Source organism: Chelon labrosus (genome assembly GCF_963514085.1).
Source record: "Chelon labrosus genome assembly, chromosome: 8".
Classification (NCBI taxonomy): domain Eukaryota; kingdom Metazoa; phylum Chordata; class Actinopteri; order Mugiliformes; family Mugilidae; genus Chelon; species Chelon labrosus.
The window spans coordinates 19,792,657-19,811,899 of record NC_140358.1 but is presented as its reverse complement, the minus strand read 5'-3'; the positions used below and the strand labels follow the sequence as shown (position 1 = coordinate 19,811,899).

The 19,243-nt window shown below is 42.0% G+C and overlaps 1 protein-coding gene across 5 annotated transcripts in view; it reads left to right on the top strand.

Moving 5' to 3' along the window:
* LOC311491802 (rho guanine nucleotide exchange factor 9) overlaps positions 1–19,243 on the top strand; it is a 40,056-nt gene that overhangs the window by 11,702 nt on the left and 9,111 nt on the right. For 3 of the 5 annotated variants that reach the window (XM_084549836.1, XM_084549835.1, XM_084549837.1), the window contains exons 6-10: positions 12,300–12,479; positions 14,740–14,940; positions 16,675–16,854; positions 17,218–17,450; positions 18,494–18,623. In XM_084549836.1, the coding sequence (XP_084405962.1) occupies positions 12,300–12,479; positions 14,740–14,940; positions 16,675–16,854; positions 17,218–17,450; positions 18,494–18,623 (924 nt within the window). Of the gene's footprint in view, positions 1–6,664; positions 7,032–12,299; positions 12,480–13,579; positions 13,670–14,739; positions 14,941–16,674; positions 16,855–17,217; positions 17,451–18,493; positions 18,624–19,243 lie in introns of those variants that run through there. The other 2 variants (XM_084549839.1, XM_084549838.1) reach the window with 2 other exon arrangements.

Here is a 19,243-nt window from a genome sequence, read left to right as displayed (position 1 = left end):
AAAAGCCTCCACCACATACACATATTATGCAACCCTCTTGCTCTTTGTACTTCTTCCTCATCCCCCTCTCCATCTGCCCCTCCTTTCTTCCTGACCTCAGAGCTAGTCATCCCTCCTTCCATCACATCCATCTCCCGTCTTCTTCTCACATCAAGTTTTTCACCCCCAGTGTTTTTATTTTTTTTTCTATGTTTCCCTCACCTTGCTCGACTCCTTCCCTTCATCCTTTCCTCCCTCCAGGCATGTGAAAACACCTGCTTCCTGCGGCCTGTTACGTGTACAAGTGTTTGAGTATAAGAGCATGCAAGTTTCCGTGTGCATCCATCCGTGTGTGCAGTCATATATTTTAGATGGCAGGCTTGTTAGTGAATGTTTCACAGGACAGCATGCTATCGGGTCGAGTCTTTGATGGCAAGAACTGACCTGATCAACAAAAAGTAAGAAGCTAAATAACACAGAATGCCAAATAAGGCTTCACTCAAATATGGGTTCACTGCAGAGTTTTGCATTTCAGTCTGCTGTTTTCCTTTTGAACTCTTGTGGCGTGAAAGCAGCTGTGAATGAATCTTAATTGTGAATTAATCTTAGCATTGGAGAGATGGATTTTCAAATCATTACAACATCTATATCATCTGTTGTAGTGTGCATAACAGTTGATTAGAGTCGGTGAGCGGGTTCTTATAACAGAATAATATTTTAATCCAGAAGAGACATACAGGCATAAAACGTGACATACAAAATCAGCAGTTAGAAACCTCAAGAAGACTATTCTTAAGTCCTAAAGTGTTTTGGGCTGCAGATGGTAGACAGTGCTCTGATGAATGATGACACTAGTGAGTCCACTCACCACACTCAAAACCAGCACTGTGGAAGTGTAGTAAAGCAGCGCTGGTTTAGACAACCAACCAAATCTGAGCACAGGTCATGGTTTTATACCTCATGCCACAGCTGGGGTCTAAGTGACCAATCTGTGTGATTTATGAAATAAACACTGCCACTGATGCTGTAGTGCCCCTTAACGCATCCTTTATTTTGCTGTTTGGGAGAACTGCTGTGGAGTTGTTTGGGGAGCTTGTTGTATTATATTTTAGCGCAAGCTCCACCTTAATAGGAATAACTTTTATTGAGATGCTTTGAGGAGGTGAGTTAATGAATTCAGTATCAAAAGGCAAATAAAAGAGCCCACTATTCAGGGAGCAGAGAGGGTGAGATAAATAGAAAATGCTCTAAAAAGGCATGGTGTACAAGTTTCAACAAAACAGAATATTGTATAATATAAATAGTATAATATAATCTTGTTTTACTGTAATGTAATGGAAGATACGTTGCAGTCTTCTTTAATCGTCTTTAAAGAAAAGGGTTTTATATTTGGGGAAACATTCTTGCTTGCTTCTTTGAGAGATGAGACCATTTATACCAGTCGCATGTCTGTGAAGCTACAGCTGCCTAACTTACAGCAAATAGTGGCTGTTTGCCTGAGTGCTTCCAATGTAATTTGGATTTTTAAAAGAGGAACATGGGGGAGAGTGTTGCGTTGTAGTCCTGTGTATTATATGCTCTCAGCCATTAATACTTCAATTACTTTCTTTTACACCGCCCCCAGAGTAACATAATAGGTTTCTATCGCCAAAGTATGGAAAACAGGTGAGGTGTGTGTTACATTTCCTTCTGCATTATGTATTTGCTCTGAAAGTTTGTTTTCAAAGCCAGTTTTTATTCCACAAGAGACTTTATATACCCTAAGTTTGGGTAGTGTTTATTCAGGGACTGTCTGTCTTCACTTCTGCTGCACAATGTAATGCAGTCTCACTAGGGGCTGGCACAAAGAACACAATCGCAGGGCATATTCATCTTGTTCTTCAGTCACTAGAACACACAGATATTGTACTTTTTTATCGTTAAATAATAATTCATCTGGCCCCATGGCTATATCGTGAATGAGCAGGGATATTTGCCTCAAACCCGTTGGATCTAGGAATGTTGCAATATCGCTTTTGATGTATTTAACCACGATTTCTCCACCCTACTTGGCATGACCTCCCCCCTCTACATCATCTATCTTGCTCTGTTTCTACAATCACTCTATGCTCTGACCCACTGACTTGACTTTACACTGGAAGCCAAATTGAGCTGAACGAATAAACAGCTGATGTCTGAACAATGGTGACAAAACTGCGTTCAGGAAAAAGTCCAGCGATTTATTTTTAGGATGCTTTGTGGCTGAAAGGCCTGGGAGGAAGCAGGAAGTCAGTGTGGTTGCCGTGGGGATGGGAGGAGAAGAAAAGAATTGGAGCAGACTAGCGAGGAAATGGGTGTGGTGGGCTTTGCCTCCCATTAGCTAAATACCTACCGACCACAAACAGATTCATTTGCTGGCGCTGAGACCTGCAGTTTTATTCAGGGCTGAAGACGTAGCTGGTCAGCTAAATGAAGGCTCCAGCTATGGAGCTGGTCATTAACAGTTAGAATTAACTGATCTCAAACCAGTACATGAGGAGTGCTCTTTTTAAACAGATGCCTAATACATTCCAGCCCATTCTACACAACATAGTTTGAACGACTGGATGTCCAGCATTATTCTCCACAGATGCAGCTTTTCAAAGAAGGTCTGCAGCCTGAGATGAGAAGCTTCATGAATTAGTGAGTTTGATGCACTTAGTTCTGACTAAGTGGTGAAATTAAGCTAAACAATAAAAAAAATAATAGGTCTGAAATATTTAATCTTGGTACTTTTATAATGTGAGAAGTGCTTGTTACTGTAGCAAAGACGGATGATGTCAGTATTGTAGTGAACGCCTGCTGCCTTAAGTGGCCGAGGTTCCTGCCTGCATCCTATCAGGATACTACTAACCATTATAAATAGATGTCCTGAATCATAAATTGTAAACTGGCGCTCTGTGGCAATAGTACAATTACATCATGCTTCTCTGGCAGCATTGCACCAACCTTGTTAAAGGAAGGTGCTTTGTACTCATTTGTTTTGTAGTATTGATTAACAGGAGGCACACTTGAGTTTCTGGAGAGAGTCCAGTTTGATGACATCAGATCGGCCTCTGCTATTTTCTGATCATCTTTTCCCTTTGGCTTAATTGGACCACGCATCCTGATTTGTGCTGAAACAGTTCTCTCACGGGGAAAGGATGGCCCACTCAAGTGGGGAGTTTGCAGCTGCTTTTGTGGAAGTGGTTCAGGATTATTTTCACATGAGAGGTTCAAGGGTAACATCATGAAAATGACTGTCAGTTTGGAATAGTTGCTGCAGTAATAGACATTATATCAGGCCCTGTGAAGAGAACACATAACCATAAAGCAGCAAGAGTTCATTATTAAGAGTTTTCCTTTTCTTCTTTCATTTCGACTGGAGAATCTTAACGTACTAGTTCGTTTTAGGGTTCAAATGTTGTTAGGATGGACTGCTTTGTATTGGAAAGCGTTAATAGTAACTTTAAGACTTTTTAGAAGCTTTCCAGGGAGTCACATTGGACAGTTCACTCAGTATAGAATAATGACATTCCTGAAATGGAAGCAAGTTATAGGATTTAGCTGCTGCGTTTGTTTAGCATGGAATGTACACTTGGTAAGTTCAGACTTATTTAATGTGCGACTGTCTGCTGGTGGGAGATATTCTGCCATTTATACCAGCTTTCTGTCTCCTCTGTATATGTATGAGTATATTAGCATTGGTGTCTGTGCAGATTTAGACTTTCAGATGTGACCTTTGTTGTCTAAATGTCAGGGAGATTGGAGAGGGAGCCCACAGAGGTAGGGCAGGCTTATGTAATCTGCTCCCTGTGTTTCACGCACACATGCACACACGCACACACGCACACACACACACACACACACAAAGCTTGTTTGAGGAAGGTTGTCATATCTCAGCTGTGATGCCTCACTGAAAGCCTGGCTTTCAGGACCCATTGCTTTTATCAGCATGTATGTGCAGAAAGTGCCTGGAAATTATTTATGGCTTTAAAAATACTGATATATTGCTCTCCTTTGGTGTTATTCTTTTAAACTTATTCTGAAGTCTTTTGATCCAAATCTCAGCTGAATGTGAAGACAGAGTGCAGTTTGGAGAGGGTGTGTGTATCGGTGGCTGCTTTAAGAGTGTGGGGACTGAAGTAATTCTCTTGCATGAATTCATTCATGATCATGTTGTGCTCTTTTCATAGTCTGCCAAACAATGAGAGGCCCAGACACCAGGACAAGTGCTAGAGGCTGTGATGTATTCATGTGTAATACAATGTTCACCTTAAGTACCACTATGAATATGAAGGCCAAAATAATGATGTGCTTCCCAATGGCAAACACGTGCATCAGATGGGAACTGGGGCCATTTTGTCCTGTCACTCACAAGACTGAACCTTAAAGGAACACTCCACTGAAAAATGCTGTTCTGAATACCAAACACTGTCCTGCAGATGGGAAAGGCAGCTCTGAAATGTTTGCTCTTTCCTTCTGGAGAGGACATCAGCTCTAATATGCATGGGTTCATGATTCAGTGTCTTTGTTGCAGAAAGTGTTCATAGAAACTTAGGTCCAAGGCATAATCCACATTGCTGCTTTATCTATTTTGGTGCAAATATAACCGTTTCTAACAAATTGAGCATGAATAAACAACAGGGGTTGTTTGAAACGTTTCTGCTGACAATGAATCTGGACATTTCAAGATCCTCTCTGTCCTTTATAACTTATCAGACTATTCACAACACCCTGCACCTTCATTTGCTACTACTATAAAAACAATTCGACAATAGTATTACACAGTTTATTTGTAACCTTTAAGGGACCAATATGTAACACTTACAGGGGTTCTTTATGCACCAGTGGAATATGGTAGCCTGGAAGGTCCTTCCCAGATCATAATTTTTCTTGTGGCAAAAACGTAGTCTGGAACCCCTCTAGGGACTTAATATGCTCTGGCAAAGATCTGCCGGACCAATCAAATGGTTTGGTCGTACTACAGTGATGTGCTGAAGAGTAACAGCAACATAGTCATAAATTTCACCTCCTCATTTGAGCACTGTGAAGTCGAATTCGTTTATTGCAAAATGGCTCTCAATGGTTGGCTATCCAGTTGCATGATGAGGTATATATATATATTTTTTTTATATCGGTTGAAACACACTACCAAAATGAAATTCAAATGGTTTGTTACCAGACTCATTAGACTGAGTCATCAGAATGACCCCTTTATATCTGTAGAGAGAGCCTGCCATGTTGCACCGCTGTGTTTCTGTAGTAACTTAGAGCAGACACATAAGAGAGGGAATTTTGCATTTTTAAATTGTTTTGGTGGCCACCAAATGTTCTCAGGAAGTGGCAAGGAGGAGCTTTTAGTCGGGTGCAATTTGGAACCTCACCACTGAATCCTACACACTGGTCCTTTGAAATTAAACTGGGCCTAAATTACTGCATTGTTTTTTAAATATGTGATTCTAGTGAAATAGTTATCATATTTTACTATGGCTTCCCTCAAAAGCTATGTGTCATAATGTCTTTCTGGGCCCTGTGAGTCACACAAATACCACATTATAGCACAGATCACTTGCTGGGGCCTTGGAAATGCAACAATTGCTGGGTAAATCTCAGAGCTTCTGGGTAAATCAGAGTTTAGTCAATGCTGAGTGTAATTTTTATTTAGTTTTGATGACTAGCTTGAACCTGTAGCTGTACTTGTTTTATATCTGACCGAGCATTTCTGTACCTTTAGTCATCCTGGCCTATTCAAATCTAGTATCAACATGCATCCTGAGTGATCTGATGACAAGTGGGCAGCTTTAAGTGCAGGTGTGAACACACCCAAGGGAATTAAGGATCCGTCAAGATCTGATCGCTCAGGCTACACTTAGAGATATATTGTTAACACATATTGTATCCTGGCACAGACGGACAGACATCCTCTAGTTTTGCCTCATTCATTTCATCCCTTACATTAGGTCTGTTGTGCTCTCTGTGGTATTTCAGATTATGTCCTGCTGTGAACTTACACGTTTACACCTTTCTGCTAAAAGTTTACCACTACAGCCACCGCCTGATCTGTTGGCCACTGAGCAGCTCCACTTGTGTAGTGTGAGTTTTTTTGGATCACACTCTGAATTATGGGACCAACCTCAAGACTGCCTTAGACAGTAGAAACACAAGGAAGACCTGTGAAGTTGAACACTGATTTACATCACACTTTCTGTAATGTTTTTAATGTTTGTCTGTAAATGAAACCATTAAAAAAACTACAACATTTTAAAAAAAAGTTGATGGCACCGGATATTACCTAACTCTAGCTGCACATTAGACAGTTCTGTTGTGACGTGATAACAGTCTTTTTTCTGGGTGTGGAATTTCTCTGCTCAATCAGGACTAAAATAAATATTTGTATGAAGCATATTTGATGATAAAGAGAAAGGTTATAATGATCTTAAAGAGAGATGGCAGCTTTAAGTGAATGTTGCTGGCATTAGTGATGTTGGTTTGGAGCACCAGTGTAAATGTTGTTGAATATTACTGATTAAGGCTTGCTATAAATTGGCGGACATTATGCCAATGAAATGATAAGATAGTGATCACTTTGACGAACAATCATCCATTATTTTGACATCTATTCTCCCTCTTAGCCTGTAGTTAATGATAAATGATAAATCACCACAGCACCGCCACGATATTTTTAGATAGGGTGGGAGATGAATGAGGTTATGATTCTGGCCTCAGTGGTCGGTGCAGTCACCGAGGGGTTGGCTGTGCCCCTCCCCCGACTGTAGGTGATGGCTGATGCCGGTAGTCTAGCAGCAGAGCGCTGATCACTATTAACACAGGACCGCCTCTCAGGCTCACAGCCGATCTCCCTGGTCCCCACTCACCGGAAAGCAGCTCGGCAGCTGCGAACAGCCTGCGCACAGCCTGCGCACAGCCTCTCTCTTGTTTGCTTTGAGAATCTATTGGCCTGAGAGTCGGTCGGTTTAAGGGAAGAGGCGAAACACCGACAGGTGTTGACTAGCGGGGAGAAATCGCGGTGCAGACTGATGACGATGATGATGGTGAGGGTGATGCATCTCTTCCCGTGCCTTTATGAATTACAACGCGTAGTGTGAGGAAACGCAGGGGCATCTTTTTTTTCTCTTCCATTTCTTGCCTAACTGTAATGGTGGATTTCTTGGTCAATTTGAGGCTACGTGTCTAGACGTGGAAGTGAATACCTCCCGTAACTGAGAGCACATCTCAGCATCGGCCCGCAGCGCTGCGCCATGGCCTTGGATGTCCAGACTTGCGCGGTGTTTACGGTGATCGCGGTTCTGGTGCTTGTGAACGTGCTGTTGATGTTCATCCTCGGTACTCGTTAATGGATCTGCGCTTGGGGCCCGGTTCGCAGCGCACCGCACTTTCAAACAGGAGAGGAGAGAAAGGCAGTGCGCTTTGGTCGAGAGCGGGGACACCCGGCGCTCCATCACGGCTACGCGTTGAAATGAATGACGTTGGTACAACATAATGTATTTCTGTTTCCCCCCTCCCCAATCCCTCGTTATGTCTTGTGTCCTCTCACCGTTTGTGATAGCTCCTGTTGTCTGGTGGTGGTCGTAGTTGTGCGGATACCGATCTGTGACGCTCTTACCGTTTCTGTGGTGACTGGAAATTTCATATTCCCCGCATATAAACATATCCCCACGTCGATCTACCCCTCTCCTCCATGTTGTATTTGTATGGATTATGCGCATTAATGAATTTTATTCTATAATAATTAGATTACAAATGAATCTGTTGGTGTGTTTTTTTAACCACAGCCTACTGCTGCGTCAGGACTTGTTTTTCTATTGTGATCCACTGTAGCCTCATCCACAATATGGCAGCTAATAGCCGTGCAGTGATCTCTCCACAGAAGTTAATGTGGTATTTGCAGCACATCTAGCAGTGCAAGTGAGAGGTTTGTGCTGCTGATCATAGACTCAGGGGGATCATTGTAATCTCAGCTGCACAGTAACCAACAGCAGGCAGGGCTAGGCCTAATAAAGGAGGGCCTCCGTCACTCCAGGTTTCCCCCATTTTAGATTCAGCTAAACTCAGCTCCCATTTCATAGCCCCGATTATTCACATTTCTCCTGTTGGCACCGTTTCAGTGTGGCACCTGTTTTTGAAGCCCACACATTCTTGCACCTGGTCACTCAACAGTGACAAATAAAAAATGTATCATTATATCTGTGTTTTTCTGTGAGATGAAATGTCATCCAAGTGAAAAGGCTTGTCAGGTTGCGAAGACAAAAAAAAATGCATTTTTTCTTTTCTTTTAAAATCAGTGGCGAGGCCTAATAAAGGACTGAAGGCAGGTGTCATGAATGTTGAATGAATGTCAGAAATAGATATGCTAAAAGCCTATCCAGGAGCCGTCCATGACAGTCCTATTAATAGGAATGGTAGGCTGGCTAGGTTTTTTGAAAATACTCTATGTGCTCTGTGACACTCACTGCTAAGTGCTGTGTGTTTTCTGTGTGTGCAGTGAAGTGGTAAATGCTGCTCTGTAGGTGTAGAAAGAAATGTTACGCAGACTTGTATCATGAACAGATACCTCCATCACATGCCATGGCATGTGGGCTTGTGTTTTCATCACTGGTACACCGCATCAGCTCCCTTACGGAGACCCCAGAGGACTGTAAACATGCAGTACATATCATCAAAATGTCACAAGATCATAATGTACATTGCAGTGCTCATGGCTCACAGTGACGACACGCTGCTACTTACAGATGTGTGATGACATGTCAGCATGTGAGAACGTACAGTAAAGTAGTGTGTGAGAAGTAGTCTTGAGTTGGTTTTATCTGTTGTTTCTGTTTGAATGGGAGTCCTGCACACGTCCCAAGTGTTCACACATTTGTAATTCCTCCAGGGCAGGTGCCTTCTAATAGAGTTCTGTTAAATGCTGTGCAGTCAGAAGTGTCAATGTGCAGATGGGGTGTGCGAGCGAGACATCGGTGGCGTGTGAAGATGTGTGTGTGTATTTCTCACCGGTTTTAGGCAGAGCATCTTTGATTGGCTCCCAGACTCAGGGTATAAGTGTATTACATAACAGGGTTGGCAGACACAGGGAGGACGGACCGCGAGACTCACTCGGTGCATCGGAAAGAGAAGCCTCTTTCTGGAATACAGCACCTTGTTACTTGGCGTCTCAGGCTCAGCTCTCATACGGAGGATCATCACCTCGATTACTTCCAAAAGGGATTTAATTATCATGATTGTATGAACCGGACTTCTCCATGCATACACTCTCTGAACAGTTACATGCCACAAACATGGTAAGGCTGGCTAAAGGTGTGTGTGCATGTGTGTGTGTGTGTGTCTTTGCTCAGGGATGCTATAGGAGCTTTGGTGCAGCTCTGCTATGGCTAGAGACAGAGGAGGATGTTGGAATGCAGTGGATCTGCCAGTGCAGTGAATGCTGATGTGTTGCGCTGCAAAGATGATATAAGCAAGTGAATCGGCTTTCTATTCTTACATATTTCCTTGTATTTCCCTACCAGGCTCTGTGTCTGTTCTTGAATATGAAACAGAAAGCATTGTCATACATTTCTATGTATAGGGATGGATTCCTCTGCATTCATTTGCATTGACCCAAATACAGGTTTTGCGAATTACAGACGCCTGTTTATTCCTCTGATCTTTAATGTTATAACTGCAGTGTAACCATAATAACACAGGTCATTACAGCTGGTAGACACCCTGGTGATGATAAGTGTGACAAGCAAGTGTTTGTGTCTGTGTGTTTACTGTGTTCCATTTGATCAAGCTAGGTATGGGGCTGTGCTAAGGCGGGAATGGGGAAGATTGATTATGTAATGCTTTTAATTTATTCAGACATGTAGAGGGAAAAGGGATGCAATATATTGGAGAGGGCAGTACTGATCTCATTAGGGAGATGGAGGGATGAACGGAAGGAGAGAACTGAGAGGGAGGAACATTGGCTGTGAATGGATCTCTATCTCTCTATCCCTCGCTCCCTCTGTCTGTTGCCTGTATTACAACAGATTGATGGGGACTGGAGAGATTGTGCTCGTAGTGAATGGGGATGAAAATGGAGTGGTGCTGGAGGGAGGATGGGTGGGGGCGGGGGGAGGGCAAGAAGTAAGGCTGACCTCAGTGCCAAGGCTCATCTGCTCTATGGGCTGTTCTGTGGAGCTGTTTCAGGCAGAGCTCAAGGCATCAGATGGCGACGGTCAAGTACAACTTTCGCTTCCTGCACATGTACGTTTGTGTCAAAGCTGGTTTAAATCAAATTCCTTTTCCTGAATCAACAATGATTTTTTAATGTTTTTGAGCACTATTCATCTGCCCTGTTTCCATGGCAGCGTGACACATGTTTTTGCGGTAATCCTCCTCTCTTCCTGTAGTGAAGAGCTTTGAGATATAGGCTACAAGCTATTGTTACCCCCAGCTCCAAGTTCAAAGTGATTCCTTTCTGAATAGATCAATTCAATGACACCTCTGATATGAAACCTGCATGCAGAGGCCTCTAGTATGTAGCTCTGCATTTTACGTTGACATGGAAATTGTCACATTAAAGCTGTGGGATTGTGGTTTTAATAATCTATAACAGTAATTGTTATTCCCTCTATCTGGGTGACTACTTTCACACACACACACACACACCCACACTCCTAAATTTGGAAATATTCTGGTGCATCCTGAAGTGTCCTTGCCTCATCCCATCATCTTGTCAATACCAGTGAAGCATCCTCATCTGTCACCATGACGACGGCTGTTCTTTCCCTTCCAGGCATGGATGTCCCTCCCTGTGTACACTTCTCTGCCCTGATTGGCTTATACCCCCTGTAGCTGTCTCAGTAAGCCATCAGGGAAGTTGGCTGGTCTACAGGTTGAGGGGCCAACGTACATGCTGAGTCTGAGAGCTCAGATCCTCATGGGATCTCCTCAAACAAACACACACAATCTGTTGTTTCTCATGGACATTCATACAGATACACTGCAGAATGATCAGGTGGCTTTTTAGAAGAGTTTCTCAGGCAAAATTATCTTATACGATTAAAGGAAGAAAACAATTAGCTCAATTTAAAAGATGATAGAATCTGCATTCGATCAAGCAAAGGCTTTAATAAAATACTTACTAATTTTGTATCCACCCATGTGACATTCCTGTCTCCAGGGCCTTTGATAACTCCTTACCTAGAGCCTAAGCATCTCCTGTCAGGCTTGGTTAGCGCTGGCTGCTCTGCCCACAGCCCCAGGGACTGGATGCATGGTTAGCTCTGGACTCGAGAATGCTGATGAACACTTCTATGGAGAGAACAATTGAAACAAACAGTTGGGACTGTGCCACAGATGCATACACAGGTTTTTAATGCATACTAAGTTAAAAGTGTGGCTGCACGTGAGTACGCATGCATGGGTGTGCACTTCTCAAGACAACAAAGCTAATTTGTGCGTGTGACGGATGGCATGGCTGTAGATTGATGATGTCAGACTCGGGTCCGTCTCAAGAACATTGTCTGCTGTTTCTTGTCCTTTAATTAGAACAACCTTTAGCCTTTCCAAATCCCCTGAAGAATACTGATCACCTGACTGTCTTCCATGCCCTTACTATACCCAGCTGCTGCACATCCTATAATACTCTGCTCATGTACAAGCACACAGTGGTGCAATTTAAACGTTTATTTTCAGGGTCACATAATGTCCACATTATTTATTCATGATTTTTAAATCAATAGAAAAGATTTGATGAGTCATCTGTCCGTGTTTTGTGGAAGACACTGCTGCAGATGAAATAACAAGCCCTGGTGACAGCATGAAGGAAGGGAGATTATCCCTTCACATTTGTTTGCTCCTCAGCATTTATATTACATTAACACATGTAATTATTCTAATGTCATAATGGGCCAATTACCGTCCCTGTGTGGAGACTGGTGCTGTGCTTCTGAACACTGTGTTGTTTCTCCACTAATGGCTCTGCCTTTTTTGTGTTGTTGTATTTTGTTGTGTTGTACTATGGTCTGTGTTGGCTATTGTGTTGTTCTATTTGCAGTGCAGTCCCTAAGCTGCCAGTGGGCCCTGGCTTTGAGGGTGTGTATTTGCATCCATTAGTAATCTGAGTGGGTTTAACAAAAAGGATTCACACAAGCTGAGGCCAAAATGAAGCATATTACTGTAGTACAATCAGTTTAAATTTGGTTTATTTACTGTATAAGATCACTTTGCTCTGTAGTTATTGATGAATGTGTACTGTTCACTCCTGTTTTATTGGGTTTACGTAAAACATGAATAAAACATAAGATATACATTGTCTCTCCCTCCGATTTCTTCAGTTGATAAGTGGAGGTTCAATCGTCAACGCTGAGGCGGTATGGGACCATGTGACGATGGCGGACCGGGAGTTGGCGTTTAAGGCCGGGGACGTCATCAAGGTGCTGGACGCCTCCAACAAGGACTGGTGGTGGGGCCAGATTGATGAGGAGGAAGGATGGTTCCCTGCCAGCTTTGTACGGGTGAGTTAGCTGCAACCATGGCTGGCCAGCGACCATAGACACAACAGACACCCACACACTTGCAGGAATGGAGGCGGGGGAACATATGCGCACAAACTGATAAATACACATAATAGAAAGGACACCTGCATAATCATTGTGTCACATGCACAAAACACACACAACGATATCCTTGCTCCGACAATGCACTGTTAAATAATACTTTATTTAAATAATACATAACACTCACGAGATCAGAGAACAGCTAACTAAGTGCCTTTAGCGGGTGTTCAGGGACAACGAAAGATGCTGACGAGCCTCCTTTACAGTTCGGCATCACCTTCAACTCCTACCCTGCAATACAAATTGACAACATCCTCACGTTACATAGTGATTATATAACATCACTCACATCTTAGTTCAACTAAATCCCAAACTGTATAAACACACAAGTCTGATGCAACTACTGCATGTTGTTGCATACTTTCTTTTACTTCTAATTTATTCCAGTTGTACTTCTCTTAGATGTTGGACTTTCACTGCTTAGAGACGGATACTCAGAGAATATGATTTTCAAATTCCTCCGCTGACAGTGGCCAATTTCTCTGAGCCCACCTAATATCTTTGTTGAATAAAGTATATCTGGAAGCTGATTTTTGCCATTTTAAATAGTGAGACTTAACAAAGTGTGATGTGGCATCTTATGTGCATTGCACATACCTTGAAAGTGAGCTTTCATTAAAGTAGGAGAAATTATTATTATATCCAGTAATTTAGCTTTTGAATAATAAAAAAAAAAAATTAAATAATCCAACGAGTGAGGAGGTGTAAATGTCATTTTAAGAATTGCATCATATCAGACACAAGTAGTTATTCAAAGCAAAGCAATTATATATGTCTTTGAACATGCCTGGAGGGAACCTTCATCTTAATAAAGGAAGAATTAGCGTCCTTACTACAGGTGGAAACTTCCCACAGCAGAGCAACCCCCCCAAGACACTCCTCATGGCCATTCCCACCTGTCCACCTTTCCATATTCACTCCTGAGAGGGCAGGGCAGACAGGCTGACTGACTGTCAACCAAAAAGTATCTTTCTGTTCTGTCATTCTCTCTCTCCAAGGTGGAACCCCACCCTCCTCAGCCCCAAACAAAACAGGTTTTCTATATCAACCCCATAGCAACTCCACGGTTCCAAAACACCACGTCAAAGGTGCGTTTTCCCAACTTCATCTACCCATCCAGCCTATCCGCCCACCCGCCCGCTCTAGTCTGTCCACGCAGCGTACCCTCGACATTACCAGACATTAACGTACCCATGACGTTGTCACATCATTCCTCAACGGGGTCGATAGAGAGGCAGAACTGATGAGTCAAAAGTAAAGATAATGTGACATGTCTTCCTAACGGCCTATACTAAAATTCTACATTAGTGTTCTCGTAGATGGATTTTATCATATTTATTCTTGTTAATATACATGGTTATTTCTATTTCAAACATGGATAATACTCTTCAGTACTCTATTTACTATTGACTCTGACTATTGCTCAGTCTTAATGCTGCGCTACTAGTGCTAGTCTGCAGTCAGTGCTCTACCACCTGTCACTCTGCTTGTCTGTGGCGCTACATTTCCCATCTTGTGTTTGGCATTCTACCCGTCGGTTCTTTGATGTTCTCTTGGCAAACTGTGTGTCATCAGGTGTTGGCTGCTGGGCATCTGAAACCACGCTCACTTGGCCCTTTCTATGAGCGAGAGTGGAATACGCTGTGTATGTGGAACTGTGTGCGTGAGTTCATGCTTGCGTGAGGAAATCACGAGGTGGTGTGAGAGTGAATATGCATGCTTATGTGTAGGGGGGGAGATTTATTTGAGTCACACACAGGGCCAAAGTTTGGCATTGAATATCCTGAGAATATCCTCACTCTCAGAAAGAGGCTTTTTTTATACTCTGGAGTGGTTGGCAGTGTATCCCTCACCTTCCTGACATGCTGGACCACGAGTCTTACTCACTGTCCAAACTGCCAGAGACCCTCTTAATGAAGCTGTGTGTGTGTAAGATGTGTGTTTGTGTGGGTGTGTTCATGCTCATACAGAAGACAGACTGGTGCCAGTTTTAAGGAAAAGATTTTATGATTTTAATAACAATTATTATGATTACATATGAATATTTTTACTAATACTTTATTTTTCCATCAGATTTATGCGCTCAACAATGTACATGTCTTATTCAAGTGCTTGTGGCTCTTTGTGTGGGTGTGTGTATGCATGTATTTGTCCTCAGCTGTGGGTGAACCAGGAGGACGGCGGAGCTGAGCCAGCTGAGGGGACCAGCGAGGTGCAGAATGGGCACCTGGATCCGACCAATGACTGCCTGTGTCTGGGCTCACCCCTCCAAAACCGAGATCAGATGAGGGCTAACGTCATCAATGAGATCATGAGCACAGAGAGGCACTACATCAAACACCTCAAGGACATCTGTGAGGTACTAAACATGAGCACATATACACTGCTGCTCCTTGCTGTGTCGTAGAGCAGGACAGGAAGTATATGGTAAGAGGCTGAATTAAGCCGCTGTTTTCCGATGCTACCCAAGCATTTAGTATGAATTCGTAACACTCCCACATTCACACTTTTATTCCAGGCGTATTTTTTTCTCTCGATTGCAAAACAGTCCAAAAATAATGGTCTTTTTGTTAAATGGGAAATCACAATATGTCAGCTGTACACAGTAGTCCTGGCAGTCCCGATTAAATTTGTCATTATGAATCATGCCGAAGTGACAAGCTAAGATTCACACCTAATAAAAATAAATACATCCCCTGACATTTGTTGCATTTTAAGCATTGCAAGCCTTTTAGAAAAGCTAAAATACATTGCCAAACCTATATTTGAATCTTAAGTCTGAACATATGATTTAGACTCATTTAAATGTACCCAAGTCACATATATTTCACGCATTAAAATAACAATTTAATTCCTTAAGAACTGTGAACTAATATGATTTTACCATTGTTTAAATGTTGTTTTTTAGTGATTCTATCCGCAGCTTAGTATGTACATATGTGTGGGCTTGGTTTGATCTTGTGGTAGATGCATAAATGTACTATATTAATATTGTTCTGTAAAAAGACACATTCACAAAAATGTAAGCTAGTTCAATGAGACTGTTTCTAAAATGCAGTTTGTCACCACCAGCCATTGCATGTGGGCACAGCAGTCATATCAGATTACAGTACAATGAACATTCAGTACACCAGTGAAAACAAATGTCCTACACTAAATCCCCTTGTATGTTGAAACATCATTAGAAAGTATGATCATTTTGGGCAGTGTAGTTAGGTGGTGCTGTTAAACTGGGGTGAATATCTTCATCAAGATAAGATTTAGTTCAAGATTGTTACATTAGAATGCAAACTGGCAAGTGAGTCTATCTTTCTAGCACTTTGACTTTGGGTGGTTTCTGGTGCAAATTTTTGCTTATCTAATCATCTTTCCTTAATCCTCTCTATACCCTTGTTTTTTTTTCAGCTGAAGCGTAATGTTTAAAAATAGTTGCAATAAAGCAGAAATTTCACCTCTTCCCCTCCACACTGCTTGCTAATGGGCGCATCCTGCATTTTTTTTCAAATTTGCATAAACATGCACAGGCAAGCAGTGGAGTGAGGTTGATGGATATCTAAGCTTAGGAATAGATGACAAGCCGGTCAGAGGGGAGATTTATATTTTGCCATGAGCATTCTCAAACAAAGACTTTAATGCAGGTAAAGGCGTTCATGGACTTAGGAATGCTTGATGTCATAAGGACTGTTTTTCATAGAACATTTCATGGCTGTAATATCTGGTCTGGTTACTAAGGTGACTATCACTATGCTCCCTAGGTTATTATACAGTAAATACAGGGAATTGTTGGTCTGGATCCATTACCTGTAATTATTTGATTATGAAATATATGTCATGTTTCTCAAATAGAGACATTTTAATCCTTTTACAAAAAGAATATATTCCACCACAACAGCAGGGAGAATTCTGGGTAACTTAGTGGAGATCTTTTCACAAAAGGCCAAAGACTGAGGGCATTTAATGAACTACTGTACAGGCAGCAATGCCACAGTTCAGGACCTGGTACTCTATGCGAAAAATGTTACACATGATATGATACATGTAAACTGTATCATATTTGTAAGCCTCACAGTAGTTGTAACCTATATTTTTGCAGGGCTACTTGCGTCAGTGCAGGAAGCGCGTGGACATGTTTAATGATGACCAGCTGAAGGTCATTTTTGGGAACATCGAGGACATCTACCGCTTCCAGATGGGTTTCGTCAGAGATCTGGAGAAACAGTACAACACAGAGGAACCGCACCTCTCTGAAATTGGGCCATGCTTTTTAGAACACGTGAGTATTGAGTAAAAAAAATAAAAATAAAAATAGACATATATGCAGTGTCCAGCCAATGACAGACATAATTGCATAATTTAGTTGGGCCTATTATCTCAAGATCTGAATGTAATTATCTTGTTATCTCGAGATAACATTTAAGTTGTGGAGATAATTAAGTCACCAGCAAATCATTTATCTCAAGATGAGGGAATAATTACGTCAGGAGCTTAAATAAACAGCTCTAATTGAAGTTTAGAAACCTCTTCAGCCTCTTTTATGTACACATCGGCTTCCCAGCATGTTTTATTGATCATGTTACTGTTATTATCTTATATTATCTTCTCTGATCACGTACCTTTCTACTCATTTACACTACAGCAAGATGGTTTCTGGATCTATTCAGAATACTGTAACAACCATTTGGATGCTTGTATGGAACTGAGCAAACTGATGAGGGACGGCAGATACCAGCACTTCTTCGAGGCCTGTCGCCTCCTCCAGCAAATGATTGACATTGCCATAGATGGCTTCTTGCTCACCCCTGTTCAGAAAATCTGCAAATATCCACTCCAGTTGGCTGAACTTCTCAAATACACTGCACAGGAGCACAGGTACTGTACGCCATGGCCTAGATCACATTAGATCTATTGATTATGTTTCATAGCATTTTGTCTCTTTCTTAAAAAAAAAAAAAAAGCCATTACTGATGCATCGTTGTGTTCCAGATGCATTGTGTTGCATTGCAGCTGTTGCAGCTGCTGGGTATATTCCACTGAAGCGGTAATTATCCATGCATGAACTGAAAAACGCTGTGTTGCGCTGTCCAGCTTTCTGTGAAGGTTTTAGAGGAAAACATTCGCAGGAACCTCATTTGTATTGGAAATATATTCTACAGTACGGCTATTCATAAGAAAGTCATATCATTTTCATGTCAATACATGCCCATAAGATCATTGGACAGAATCGTGTTTATAAATAGATTACAGATTAAATATGAATTGGGGCTCTCGTTGGCACTTTTTCCACACGCTGCATGCACAGCACAGAAGCAGAGTGCGCACTTTTAATCATTTGCAGATGAGCTCTCATGCACATACGGGAACATCCAGATGTGCAAACTCATGCGTGCAAACCCACAGAAACATGGTGTGAGTGATTCAGTGCGTCTCAGCCAGCTCCAGGTCATTCACAAACCCCGCGTTCTCAGCCAGAGAGGGACAGGTGCCAGCTCTGCCAGCGAGGCCTGCCAGATCACAGTGTTTGACTGTTAGGAGCTGTGGAGGATCTGCCAGATATAGGCCTCTCACTGTCACACACAACACTGTCACACGCACACACATTATCTTCCAAAGTGAGGATTGGATCCATAGCACATCTAAGCCAGAGGGATAAATCCAGCTCAGTTAGCATAGACACAGTCAGAGTTAACTGTGAACGGAGAAAGTGGCTGATGAGAATTAAATAGCAGTGTGTTATTTTGACTCCGTTCCAACACACTTACTGCTGTAACTTGAGTTTATAACCCCTGTCTTTAATAGGCTACTTTTTATCATTCACTACAGCAACATTACATACGTTTAAGTGGCCGGCCTCCAAGAGCTATAACTTTGCCCTTTAACACCCCGGAGTAATTACGTGCGCACTGTGTCCGTAGTGACTATCGATACGTGGCAGCAGCCCTGGCAGTAATGCGGAACGTCACTCAGCAGATCAACGAGAGGAAGAGGAGGCTGGAGAACATTGACAAGATCGCTCAGTGGCAAGCCTCGGTTCTGGACTGGGAGGTATGTACAGTATACTATATCTACTTTGTGAAAGCAATGCATTTATGCTGTTATAATTCCACAAATTAGTCATCTAAGTCAAACTGAACCGGGATTCATCTCAGCTTTTACACCCGAACATGACCCAGCATTATATGATTGGCTGTCACTATATGCATCAGCAATAATCTGGCACTTTGGTTTAATGGAAATTATGGAAGCAGAAGACAAGTCATATGATACTAAAGGACACAGATATCACCTGGACAACACATCTGTCTATATCTGCTTATTGTTTCATTACTTCATCCTGTCTAATTCTGCGGGGGTTTTTTCAGCCTTTTATTTACCTCTGGTTGTGTTTTCACCAAACTGTAGTTAATTAGTTAGTTAGAAATTCATACGTAATATATTGCACTCCTGCCGTTGTCTTATGTTATCTTAATCTCACAATGCAGCAGGTATTATGACTTTTTGTTAGTATGTGCATATTCCATAATTCAGCTTTATAGGATATTTTGTTTTACTTCCACTGCTTAATAAACAGACATTCTTTATATGAAAAAATCTTATGATACTTCAGAGCCACAGAAGACATTATATAAGTGTTTCCACAGGCCAAGGGGAAAGGAGGCCTATCC